Below are 14063 nucleotides of genomic sequence, written 5' to 3'. Positions count from 1 at the left end.
GAGCTACACTTTTTTTTTTAACTAGGAAAAGGGTTATTCCTCGTCTCCCCCTCCCCCGTTATCTTTATTTTTGTTGTTGGTTTCTTTTGCTGTGCAAAAACATTTAGTTTGATGCAGTCTCATGTTTTTGTTTCTCTTGCTGAAGGAGAGATACCATATATATTTGATATATATATTTACTTATATATTACTAAAACATATATGTATGTATACATATACATATATGTGTGTGTGTATTACTAAGGGCAATGTTAGAGAGTTTACTGCCTATGTTTTCTTCTAATAGTTATGGTTTCAGGGCTTACATTTAAGTAGGATGAAGAAGGTAACCTGCAGTTATTGATCAGAATAAAGAGACAGGTCATATTTTCCAGCATATTACATTATTAGCTATACTTACAAATTTTTGTGAAATAAAAGTTACCAGCTATAGTAAGTTAGTACAACCCTTTACTAGTGAGGACGGCTGCCCCTCTCTCCCCCAAAATCAAACAATTGACTCAATGATATATGTGCTGAGTCTCATTTTATTTTGGATTATAGACATACTTTTGCCCTTTCCCTATCTAGACAACTCCTTATTACCAACAGCTCAAGTCCAGTTGTGCAATTTTTGGAAATAGACAAACTTGATACATCAGTTATAACAGACCTCTTTAACTGTACTAGGAAATAATTTATAGACTGGAAGATGTCTTCAGGAATACTGGTTTGAGACTTTAATTATGGTTCAAGAGCTTTTATAAAAAATTCAATGAAAAGATCTGCTTTAGAACTTTACGAGTTTATGATTAGAAATAGAGAATGTATGAATTTTAAAAACATTATGAAACTTAACAGTACATTCCTACTGAGAACATAAAGCTCTTAATACTGTGACTAAGGAAACAGGAATGGTTCTAAAATTTCCTTTCAGAATGTAACAAAAAGATATTCAAACTATAAGAGAACAGTTTTGACTGTATGGTAAATTTAACTACAGATGCTTCTTGATTTATGATGCAGTTACATCCTGATAAACCCATTGTAAGTTGAAAATATAACTTGAAAATGCATTTAAACTACTGAACATCATAGATTAGCCTATTTAATTTCTACTTCTACTTAATTTCTACTTAATGCGTATCACTTTCGCACCATCGTAAAGTTGAGGAATCGTTAAGTTGAACTTTTGTTAACTCAGGGACTGACTGCACAGTTTTCATTCTATAATGACTTGTGAAGAAGTCCTAAAGTCAGTGGACAAAACAGGAAAATCATTATTTTTGCTATATTACACAATTCTGGGAACTGAAATTTTAAGTTTTAGGACTTTAAATCTTCATGGTACAGGAACAATATTGCCCACTATAATCAGGATGTAGTTTCTCCAGTCATTAAAGAATTTTATCTTTTCATTTTTGTTATTCAAAACATTTACTAAATGGAAAAGGAAACACCAGGAAAATAAATTTTTCTTGTCTGCAATTTTTCTTATGTATGCTTTCCAAGTCATTTAAAAATAAGACCATTTCCTTTACTGGGTAAGTATCTTGTACAGCTTCAGTGCATAATTAATGTTTCTTGAACAGAAACTTTACACCAGTAACATTTGGTTACCTTTAGAAAACAGGATACAAAACTACTGAGACAGATTATCATAGGCTTACAGTTTTAACAAAAAACTGAGAGGCAATGACCAAATGACAATTTTGATTGGGTTCCTTTATTATTATTACTGTCTCCCCATAAATTCTGCAGTTTGGAGTCTATTTCAAATCTTCCTAAGAGCCTACTTCATGAGTTAAATATGTACATACAGAATAAAGCAGATATGTTGTAATTTTAAAAAGTAAATAATTTTACATATTATTGGCTGGAGGCAGTTCAATGTAATCAAAGGTTACAGCTCTGAAAAGTATGATGGTAAGATTTTAAAGCTCAGAATTCGCAGGTTCGTTAACACTTGGTTTCAAGTATTATTGAGCTACAGTTGAAATACATATTCAACTCCACATTATTTACAGCTGTCCAATAATAATAACTTAACCAGTAAAATACTGAAGTATGAAATATGTAATGATGTAAGACAAAAAATGTTTCACAACACCAGGAATAAAGTTAATGAAGAGTAAAGTAAATCTAGAACATGGAAAGGGAAGCTACGTTTATCAAAAATAAAAATAGCAGACAGTCTCAGTATACACTGTGCACATATATTAAAAAAAAATGACTTATGAAGAAATTTTTTTAGAATTTTAGAAAGAAATAAAGTATTTGGCTCCCTTCTGCTGGAGGTTTGCCTACAAACAGCATGCAGAACCAACATCTCAAGTGTTCTGCACAGCACAGTCTTGCACATTGTGTGCATTCATTGAACGATTTCTGAGTAAAATCATAGTCTCTTTATGGATGATCCAGAACATATCAATGGCTCCATTTCATAAAAAATCTTCATAGGCTGGAAGAGCAGTGACAATCATTTTCCAAAACTTCAGTTTTAACAAAATTTACAAAATAAACTACTAAATCTAGATGCTTTCACATTATTTTGCATGAGTATTAAGTACTATGTAAAAATTTATGTAAAATCTTAAGTTAGCCAAAACTAATGTCTTTAAACTTTAGATCAAGTTCTTCACTCTTTTAGCACAGCTGATAAATGTTTTCTGCCACTGCCACTAATAATGCTTTTGAAACCAAAGCACTTTGAAAAAGAATATGTACTGCTGAAGAAAGATAGTACCAAAAATGTCACTGAACTTCAGTCTTTAAGATACACACACTTCCTGTTGGACACCAGACTGTGAGAGTTTATCTTGAGTCTTTTCATGTCCTGGGGCATGGCAAGTAGTCTTCCGCTTAAATAATCGCAGACTCAATCGTAATAATTCATTGTCTACCACTGGAGCATTTGTGTAAGCTTGTTTTACTGTGCCCTATTTGGAGAAAATAAAAACAAATTTAAAAAGACGTACATTATTAGTTAACAGTAGGAAAGACAGGTTAAAGTCTAACAAAATATTAAAATTATAAGAAAAATTAATTTGAGATAAATATTAGCTGTACTGGAAATTTAAACGCAGAATTAAGGAAATGTTTTCAGACTCGAAGAATCTTAGAAAAGAAAGCAATCTTTAAAGGGCACCTAGTCTAACATCTTGCTTAATGTAGGAATCTTCTCAATCTGATAGGTAATCGACTAGTTTTACTTCATTTCTAATGAGGAAAAAAACACACTGAACATTTTATGATGAAAAGTACTACTTCTACGTGTTGAAATAAACTCCCTTCTATGGTACTACACACTAATTCAATCTTACTCTTACATGAAAATTTTTCAATTATCTGAAGAGAAGCACTGAACTGTTAATGTCCCATAAGATGCAGGTTCTAGAACTGCACAAATTCTCAGTATACTGGTCAATGCAGTACATTGAGAAGCTACGACCTCCCTCGTACTAAAATGTTTATCTCTAGTATTGTAACTTAAATCTAGATTAGCAATTTTGGAAGTTACTGTCAAAAATTTTTGTTAAATGTTCTCCAACCATGTGTATAATGAAATAAGGTAAGGTTTGAAAATCTCTAGCATTCTGCCAATTTCTCTTCTTGCTAGGATCCTTAATGAAATGGTGGTTCTTTGATCACATCTGCATTTAAAAAAATACTTTACAAGTTGTAGTACAGTAAAATTGACTTTTTACATATAGTTCTGTGAACTTTTACTCATGTATAGGTTCATGTACTCACGACCACCATCAGGTAGAGATGTTTGTTTCATCACTCAAAAGAATTCCCTTTGTTGCCCCTTTGTATTCACACTCTCTTTAATCTCTAACCCTTGACAACGAATGATAAGTGTCTGTTATACTTTCGCCTTTTTAAGAACACCACATAAATGGAATCATACAGTAATATGATCTTTTGAGACTAGTTTTTATCACTCAGCATAATGCCTTTGAGATTCTTTCATGCCACAGATAGTGCTGATAGCTTGGAAATTTTTTATTAGAAATCACTAATCCATTGTATAGATATGTCAAAGTTTATCTATTAGCCAACTGAAGAACACTAGAGTTATTTGCAGTTTTGGAGATTATGAATAGAGCTGCTATAAACTTTTATGTACAGATTTTTATATGAATGTAAGTTTTCATTTTTCTAAGGTAAATACATAGCAATGTACTGCTGGGTAAGTATACATTTAACCTTGTAAGAAATAACCAAACTGTCTTCCAAAGTAGTTCTACCATTTTGTATTCTCACCAGCAATATATGCGAGTTTCAACTGTTCTGCATTCATACCAACACTTGATATTGTTAAGATATTTTGTTGTTTTTTAGCTATTTGTAAGAGGTTGTTAATGGCATTGCCTTGAAGTTTTAATTGCATTACCTAATGGCTAATAATGTTAAAGTGGCTATTCAAGACTTTTGTCCATTAAAAAAAATTGTGCTGCTTGTTTCTTACTGTTAATTTATGAGTTCTTTATATATTCTGGATACAAGTTGTTTTTCAAAATGTGATTTGCAAATATTTTCTTGCAGCATACTGTCTTTTCATTCTGTCTGCTAAAGAACAAAAAAGTTTAAATTTTGAACATCAGTTATCTAAAAATAAAAATTTTAATTAAAACAACTCTTCTTAAAATGTCTTTCCCCAGCAGACTGGTCATATTTGTGTCTACATCTGGACTCTTGTTTAGTGTGTTCCATTGATCTAAATGTCTATCCCTTCATCATTACTATACTATCTTGAGTGCTGTGGCTTTATAGTAAATCTTGAAATAAAGTAGTATGTATCTTCCAACTTTATTAATATTTTGTTCATCTATTTAAAAAATTTTTTTGGCTATTCAAGTTGCTTTGACTTCCCTTGTACATTTTAGAATCAGTCTGTCTATATATACAAAAAAATCATGCAGGAATTTTTACTAGAACTGTGTTAAATTGTAGAGCAATTTAGGGAGAATCACAATCTTAACTATATTGAGTCTTCTTCCAATCTACAAATGAAATATGTCTCTCCATTTATTTAGGTCTTTGATTTTTTTCATCAGTTTTTCGTAGTTTTCGGACATAGATAGATCCTGCACGTTTTGTTAGATTTATACCTAAGTACTTCATTCTGGGGGAAAGCTGCTAAAAAGATTTTGGTTTTGTTTTTTTGTACACGTTTCGGTTTCCAGGTGCTTCTATATATTACTCTCATATATAAAAACACAATTGCTTTTTGCATTCTGACTTTGTATCTTGTAGCCTTGTTAACTCATTTATAAGTTCTATGAGTGTTTCTGGTAAATTCCATGGAAGCTTTTACATAAGCAATTACACTGTCTAAAATCAAGACAGTTTTATTTCCTTTCCAATCTGTATGCTTTCTTTTTCTTGCCATATTAAACAGGCTAGGACTTCCAGTACAATGTTGAATAGGGATAGTAAGAAAGTCCTTGTCTTGTTCCTAATCTCTGGGGAAATCTTTCAAACTTTTTACCATTACGTATGATGTGAGTTGTAGTTTTTTTTGTAGATTCCCTTTACTAACTACTTTCCAATTCTGGCTTGCTAAAAATTTTTATTGTAAGGGAATGCTGAATTTTGTCAAATGCTTTTTTTGTATCGGTTGATATGGCCATGTGTTTTTTTCTTCAAGTTTAGTATTTTAAACCAGACTTTCACCCAGGATAATCCATACTAGGTCATGGTGTTGTATTCTTTTTTATATATTACTGAATTTGATATGCTATTATTTTTGAGGATTTTTATGTCCATGTACATAAGAGATATTAATCTGCAGTTTTCTTTTCTTGTAATGTCTTTGTCTAGTTGCAATATTAGAGTACTGCTGGGCTCATAAAATGAATTGGAAAGTCTTCCTGCCTCTTCAACTGTCTGGGAGAAATAGCTTAGAATTAGTGTTATTCTGTCCTTAAAAGTTTGGTGGATTTTCCAATGAAACAATTTGGGACTGGATATTTCTTTTTCAGGTTTTTAACTACAAATCTGATTAAAATAAATAAATAAATAAAATAGACAAAACTTTTCAGGTCATCTATCACTTGTTGAGTAAGTTTGGTAGTTTGTGGCTTTCAGAGAAATTAATCCATTTCTTCAAATTGTCAAATTTAAGTACATAGAGTTGTATATAGTATTGTTTTATTATTCTTTTACTATCTGTGAGAACTGTAGTGACATTCCCTTTCATTAGTATTGGTAATTTGTGTGTTCTTTTTTTCTTTATCAGTATGGGTAGAGGATTAACAATTTTATTTTTCAAAAATCAGCTTCTGGTTTCGCCAATTTTCTCTAATGTTTTTCTAGTATAAATTTTTATTGATTTGGTGTATTATTTCCTTCTTTCTGCATGCTACATGTTCTGTACATTCTTTTAATACTATGATATAAAAATGAGATTGAAACTCATTTAAAACACCCTAAATGTTCTCTTAGTAACTCTTCTGATATGTACTATATTTATATACTTTAAAAATCATTCTCCTAAATAGAAATGATGACAATTTATAGGGGTTCAATGGATTTCTACTTTCTTTTTATTATCTGATAAGGTACCACTTACCCCCTATTCTGTACTTTTATTTTACAGTCATATATAAAGGTTTTTGTTTGTTTTTCTTAGCATTTATCATGTTCTCTAGCATCTGAAATTAATTTTTCTTTAGTTGTGTCTCTTCTTTCCAGAGACACAGTCAGAAAGTTTTCAATTAGAAAGCTTTCAATGTGGAGGTGACATCAGAAGCATGGTGGAGTGAGGGATCTCCCCTGATCTCTCCCCTTGAAATTACAACCTGAAATCTACAATCCACCAAATAATACCCAACCTGCACACAAGCATGTCTGAGAGATCTGTGCATCATAACATCTGAAGGTGGGCCAACTGCATGTGATAGGGAGGTGCAAAGAGAGAAAGAAAGAAAGACAGGAGCTGTGGAATGCAGCCTGTAACTCCCTGAAGGATGAGGGAGGGGGGAAATTATGTGGCGGATTTTTGGCTCTTTGAAGCACTGAAGAGTCCTGCCTGAGGGATAAGCACCCAGTGGAGCAGGACAGAGACCAAGCGCGGAGGGGCGAAATCTATGTCTCAGCAACCGCCACTGCCAGGTAGAAAGCTGAGTTATAGCCTCCCCACATCATCCCAAAGTCCTTCCCCTCCCCTCCCCCTCCCCTCCTCTCCCCTCCCTTCCCTCCTGACCATACCTTCCAGAGCTAACACTGAGCCCCAGGAGAACTGAAACATACAGTGCAGTCGTTTCCAGTGACAGTGGCAGAGATATAGAAGCAAGGCAGCTGAAGCCTGAGGGCCAGCATTACTGGAAGGAAAATAGCCACACAGACCGCTGGCCTCTCCCAATCTGGCCTGCCCCCCGCTTCCGTGAGTCAGGATGATTTGGAAAGAAGCACTGGAACATTACATATGACTATTGGGGCAGCACAAGAACTTCAGAGCCTTTTCAGAGGCATGGAACCCCATCATCCTTCACATTCTCCTACAGGGGTGGAGCCCTGGGACAGAGGTGACCTGGTCATAGAGGAGATGCACACCTCCCCCCCGAGAATAAAGGGCATTTTAACCTCAAAGTAGAGATTCAGCAGCTTGGGCAGTGTAGGAGGCTTGGGTGCCACCTACTGGAAATAAAAGAAACCTCTTATCAATCTGCTAAAGAGATCATCATATAAATTTTCATTTTTTTTTTTTAAAGCAGATTACGTTCCCATTAATGCCTAGGTGGAGAAATAATCAAAACAATAAACAACCAAGGGGACAAGGAAGCTCAGGGAAAAAAAAAAAAAAATTCCAGAAAGTAAGATATAGATATAGAAATACATGATTTAAATGTCAGAGATTTCAAGATTGCACTTCTGAAAAAATTCAATGAGATGCAAGAAAATTCTGAGAGACAGTTCAAAGAACTTAGAAACAATCAAAAAACAGGAATACTTTACCAAGATTGAAACTCTAAACTCTTAATTATCTTAATCCGAAAAAGCATTCTCCCTCGTCTCCACAAAATAAACCCAAAACCAAAAAGGCTTTCTCCAAGACACATATTAAAATTGTCAAAAATCAGTGACAAAGAATTCTCAAGGCATCTAGGGAAAAGAAGACAACAACTTATAAAGGAAAACCCATTAGATTATCATCACACTTTTTAGGATAAACTTTGCAAGCTAAGAGGGAGTGGAACCAAATATTCAAACTATTGAAAGAAAGAAATATATTCAGCAAAGTTCTCCTTCAGAAATGAAAAAGAAAGAAAGACATTTTTAGACTTACAAAAGCTAAGAGAATTTTCTACCACAAAGCCTGCATTACAGGAAATACAGAAGGGGGTCATTCTACCTGAAACAAAAGGACAAAAAATATATAACAATGAAACAGGAAAGTACAACTGTTATTAAGAACAATGTATTATAACTTTAAATATTACATAATGGTTAAAGGTAAAAAAAAAACACTTGAAAAAGAGAAGAAGACAACAGTTGCTACAACATAGAAATGAATGTACAGCATATATAGGGATAATTTGAGACAACAAAAAAGGGGAGAGAGTAAAGATCTGAATCTGCAAAGGGGAATGGAGACAAGGCAGAAGGACTACTGTGTATATATAACTTTTCTTTACATAAACTTAATGGTAACCACACATAAAAAATCCAGAACAGAGACACACAACATAAAACAAGAGGGAACAGAAGTAAAAACTATTAAACACCACCAAATTAAAATAACAGACAGAACACAAGGGCACAGAAACAACGGAGATGCCCAGTTACCAGAAAACAAAAGATAAAATGGCTATAGGAAAACCTCATATTTCTATCATCACCCTTAATGTAAATATACTGAATTCACCAATAAAAAGTCACAAAATAGTAGAATGGATCAAAAAATAAAACCCAACCATATGCTGCCTTCAAGAGACACATCTCAGCTATAAGGAAAAATATAGACTCAAAGTAATAAGGTGGAAAATGACCTTCCAAGCAAATGGCATTCAGAGAAATGTGGATGTAGCAGTACTTATATCTGGCAAAATAGACTTCAAGATGAAAAAAGAATGAGCAACAATGATGGACACTTCACAATGATAAAGAGGACCATACATACAACACCTATCAATCTTTATGCTCCCAATCAGGGAGCACCAATATAGATAAAGCAACTACCAACAGAACTAAAGGGAGAAACTGACAAAAACACAATTATAGTAGGGGACATAAATACTCCATTGTCAGTTATAGATAGATCATCTAAACATAAAATCAATAAGGAAATAATCTTAAGTGACGCATTAGACCAATTCGACATAATCAACATTTACAGAGCCTTTCATCTCAAAACCTCAGATTATATACTCTTCCTTAATGCACATGGAACGTTCTCAAAGACAGACCATATGTTGGGACACAAAACTAGCCTCAATAAATTTAAGAAGTCTGAAATTATACCCACCATATTCTCTGACCTAATGCTTTGAAACAAGTTCAAATGTAAAAAGAGAGTGGGAAGAACCACAAATATGTGGAGATTAAACAACATGCTACTAAAGAATGACTGAGTCAAAGAAGAAATAAAAGAAGAGGTCAAGAGATACACAGAAACAAATGAGAATAAAAGTACAACATATCAAAACTTTTGGGACACAGAAAAAGTGGTAGTAAGAGGAAAGTTCGTATCATTACAGGCCTATCCCAAGAAACAAGAAAGCTCTCTCATAAACAACCCAACATTACATCTTAAAAAACTAAGAAAAAAAGAACAAATGAAGCCCAAAGTCAACAGAAGGAAGAATAAAAATTAGAACAGAATTAAATGAAATTGAGAACACAAGGATAATAGAAAAAATTAATGGTTTTTTAAAAAATTCAATAAAACTGACAAACTCCTGGCTAGACTCACTAAGGAAAAAAGACAAAGGACACAAATAAAATCAGAAATGAAAGAGGAGAAATTATGACAGATACCACCAAAATACAAAGGATCATACAAGAATACTACAAAAAATTATACTCCACCAAATGTAATAACCTAGAAGAAACGGTCAAGTTCTTAGAAATATACAACCTTCTTATACTGAATCAAGAAGAACTGGAAAATCTAAATAGACTGATCAGCACTATGGAAATTGAAACAATCATCAAAAACTTCCCAAAACATAAAAGTCCAGGACCAGATTGGCTTCACCAGCGAATTCTACCAAACATAATACCTGTTTTCTTCTCAAACTTTTCCAAAAAAAACTGAAGAGGAGGCAATGCTTCTTACTCATTTTATGAGGCCAACATTACCCTGATACCAAAACCTAGTAAAGATAACACAAAAAAAGAAAACTACAGACCTGTATCTCTCAGGAACACAGATGCAAAAATCCTAAATAAAATACTAGAAAACCGAATACAGCAACGTATTAAAAAGATTATACACCACAATCAAATGGGTTTCATCCAAGAGACACAGGGATGGTTCAACATAAACAAATCGATTAATGTGATACACTACATAAAGAAAATAAAAAATAAAAATCAATATCAATAGATGCAGAAAAAGCATTTGACAAGATACAGTGTATATTTATGATTAAAACACTTAATGAGTATAAAGGAAAGTACCTCAATATAGTAAAGACCATATACGACAAACCCATGGCTAACATCATACGTATTGGTGAAAAACTAAAAACTTTCCCTGTAAGATCAGGAACAAGACAAGGCTATCCACTATCACCACTATTATTTGATATGGTCTTGGAAGTCCTAGCAAGTACAATCAGGCAAGAGAAAGACAACAAAGGCATCCAAATAGGGAATGAAGAAGTCAACTTTAAAAAGCCTAAGATATTTTCAGTTTCTCGTGATCAAATCTCTTCCAAATCTAAATTAATTTCTATTAGTTTCAGTTCTCTTTATTCTTCTCAAGTAAATCCTTACATATATATCATTTGGATTTATTTCTCTCTCTTCCAAGTTAGTACATTCTCATAAACACTATTTCTATAAATACCCTTTCCACTCTTTCTGGGAAATTTTTTCCTTAATCTTCAATTTAAATAAATTTCTAGTATGTTTTATTATCTAAAGAAACTTTTCATAATGAAATGAAAAACATTTCACAGAAATAAGAGTATTTTAAATTTTATACATCAATTTTTGAAACAAATTGTTATTTAAAGTAAAATAAAAAGGATTATAAATTCTAACAGACTTCTTTCTTTTACATGTATAAAAGACTAGAAAACCAATCTCATAAAAACAGGTGAGACTACAATTTCACCTTAAAGCAATCAAATAATATGTCTTTCATACTACTCAACAAACACTTTGCATTTTTCCAAGTAAACAATACCTTTTCATTTTTAACAAGCTGCTTTCGAATTGCAGAATCCCGTCTGAAGCATAATGCTTTACAACATGGTCCAAGATTACTAAGAAGACTTGCTCTTTCTTCTTTTCGTAGTAATGCAGCCATATTGAGAGCCCCCAATTCATGTTCAAAAAGACTGTCTGCATCTTTCAAAATAAACAAACAACAATTTGCATTAAAATTTTTCTAAAATAGAAGTGTTACCAATTGAGGTAAAGCCTATCAAAATTACCTATCAAAATTACCAAAATTGGTGAAAATTATTTATGTATTTTCTGTTAAGAGTCATTCAATATGTTGTTAGTCTGAAACGAAAAAAAATATTCTGATAGCCACTTTAAGTTCAAGATATAAGAAAAGCAGACTTGGGAGAGAGAATTTAGACAATGATTGCTAAAACTATGACTGGGAAGATAAATTCAAGTTATAACTTAGTGAAGTTAAATTTAGAATATTGCATACCATCAACTATTACTTAAATTTCTAGATTTCGGGACTTTAGTAAGATTCAAATGTAGTAATGTGACTACATTCTGTGACCTGTAAAAAAATCAGTCAGTAAAATGACTAGGTGTTAGTCATACAATCTGCAAATTTTACCCTAGATTTGATCACTATAAAAACCTGGACAACATATTAAATTAAAATCACTTAGTTTTAAGTCATAACATGCAACGTAGGGAAAACATACTTAAACTTTATAAAAATGGGAGAATTAATATTTTATTAAATATTTTATTATTTAATAAAAATAAAGAGGTTGGATTAAAAATAGACAAAAAGGAAGTCAAGATATCAGAATAGGACCAGTCAGTAATAAAAATAAATTACAGAATAGTAGTAACTTCAAAGCTTCTATAACAACATGATTAAACAGGTTATATGTGAGAACCCACAAGAAAAGCAGTAGACACACAGGTAAAAACAAAACAGTCACTAAGTCAAAATAGTCATTATTAACTAAGAATAAATGGAACTAGATTACTTATTTCATTTTCAAGAAGTGCAAAGCATAAATAGAGAGACTGGATAATTAACAAAAAACTAGTCTCATGTAAGATACCTAGTCAATAAGTTATATACCTAGCCAACGGGTGTATAACATGAGAAAAGAGTAAATAAATATAAAGAAAATCTCAAAAATAGTTTGCAAACTCTGGTGTCTATCAGAATCATCTGAAGAGCTTTTTAAAATACACTGCCAGGGCTATTCCATCAGATCTACAGAACCTCCACAGTTGGAAGAGGATACTTTATAGGAAAAAAAAGGCAGTTCCTCGGGTGATTCAGACACATGAATGTTTGAATCAATGACACAGTCAAATATACATACTATTAAAGAAAGAAATTAACTATTATTCCATTGTAGACACAAATATAGAAAAAATTTGTATTGAGTCCATGCCATTCTTGAAAATTGTTCATTAGGACAAATTTCTTTTTATTGAATCCTTATCATTTTCTGCTTTCACAATAGAATATAAAACACATATCTGCAAACCTCCCTAGACAGACTAAACACATACTTAAAAAACTTTACCATATTACAATCAGAAAGCCTAGACAAAAGCAATTTAAATTTCAGTATACAGCTGACTCTTAAACAAGGCAGGGAAGTAAAGGGTGTAGCTGGAAATCTGCATATAATTTTTGACTCCCCTAAAACTCAGCTGTTCCTTGGTATCTGCGGAAGGCAGTGATTTGAGGACCCTCCCACAGATATCAAAACACGTTGATGCTCAAGTCCCTTATTGTGAAATAGTGAAGAACACTACACAGTTAGCTCACTGCATCTGTGGATTCCCAACTGCGATCAAAAATACTGCTTTCCACCTGCTGTTGGATGCAAAACCCAGATATATGAAGGGCTGACTGTACCCATATTAAAAGAAAATCATGTATATAGGTGGACTCACACAGTTCAAACCCGTGTTGCTCCAGGGTCAACTGTACATGCAAGTTTTCTGTATTAAGAATTTAAGGATCTCTGAATTTTTTAAAAAATGACACTTAGAATGGGGATATACTTTCTTTAATACTGGGGCACCGAAACAGACTAAATAAAATAGAAAAAATCTGTATCAATTATTTCACAAATACTTATTGCATATCTACTATGTGTCAGGTAGTATTCTAGGCAATGGAATAATTCGTAAGAACAGATTAGTAGACACTGGATACAGTAAACAAAACAAAGTTCTATTCCTTAAGAAACTTATGTTTAGTAACATATGTCAGTTCTCTAACAAAGCTATTATAGCAAGTAAAAAACTGGACTGATTGGTAACGAACAATCAAAGCCCTCTTTATAGTGTGTATTTTCATTGTTTAGATTAAGCCATCATCAAGTCAGGATTAAAATGTATATTATAGTTAGCAAAATCGAACTAGATTTTAACCTGAAATGCTATCAGCAAAAGTCACAGGAACAAATATCTTTAGAGATAGATAAGACCTTATGAGTTTTATTCCATCATTTTATGTCCACAGGCTTCAGATCACAGAGCCAATCAAAGTAGAAAGAATGGGGCAATAACTCAAGACTTCAGTCATTTGTCAGGTTAATACACATTCACGAGTATATGTTTCATACACATATATACTATGTTTATTAAGACAGTAAAATCAAGAGTTTTACTGCTTATCCTGAGTTGAAAGAAAGGACATGGATTCATGAAATTCACAAAGCAATTTTTTTCCA

The 14063-nt window shown here is 32.7% G+C and overlaps 1 protein-coding gene across 11 annotated transcripts in view; it reads right to left on the bottom strand.

The window, feature by feature from the left end:
* Positions 1–509: 509 nt before the first annotated feature.
* The window catches only part of ZC3H13 (zinc finger CCCH-type containing 13), a 113488-nt gene continuing 99934 nt past the window's right edge, over positions 510–14063 (bottom strand). For all 11 annotated transcript variants that reach the window (XM_039839477.1, XM_039839467.1, XM_039839471.1 and 8 more), the window contains 2 exons: positions 11345–11508; positions 510–2918 (listed from right to left, as the gene is read on the bottom strand). In XM_039839477.1, coding sequence (XP_039695411.1) covers positions 2751–2918; positions 11345–11508 — 332 coding nt within the window. In that variant the 3' untranslated portion in view covers positions 510–2750. The remainder of the gene's footprint in view (positions 2919–11344; positions 11509–14063) is intronic.

This window comes from Pteropus medius, unplaced genomic scaffold, assembly GCF_902729225.1.
Source record: "Pteropus medius unplaced genomic scaffold, Ma_sr-lr_union100, whole genome shotgun sequence".
Lineage (NCBI taxonomy): Eukaryota > Metazoa > Chordata > Mammalia > Chiroptera > Pteropodidae > Pteropus > Pteropus medius.
Note: the sequence above shows the minus strand (reverse complement) of the source record. Positions and strands in the feature narration are given on the sequence as shown.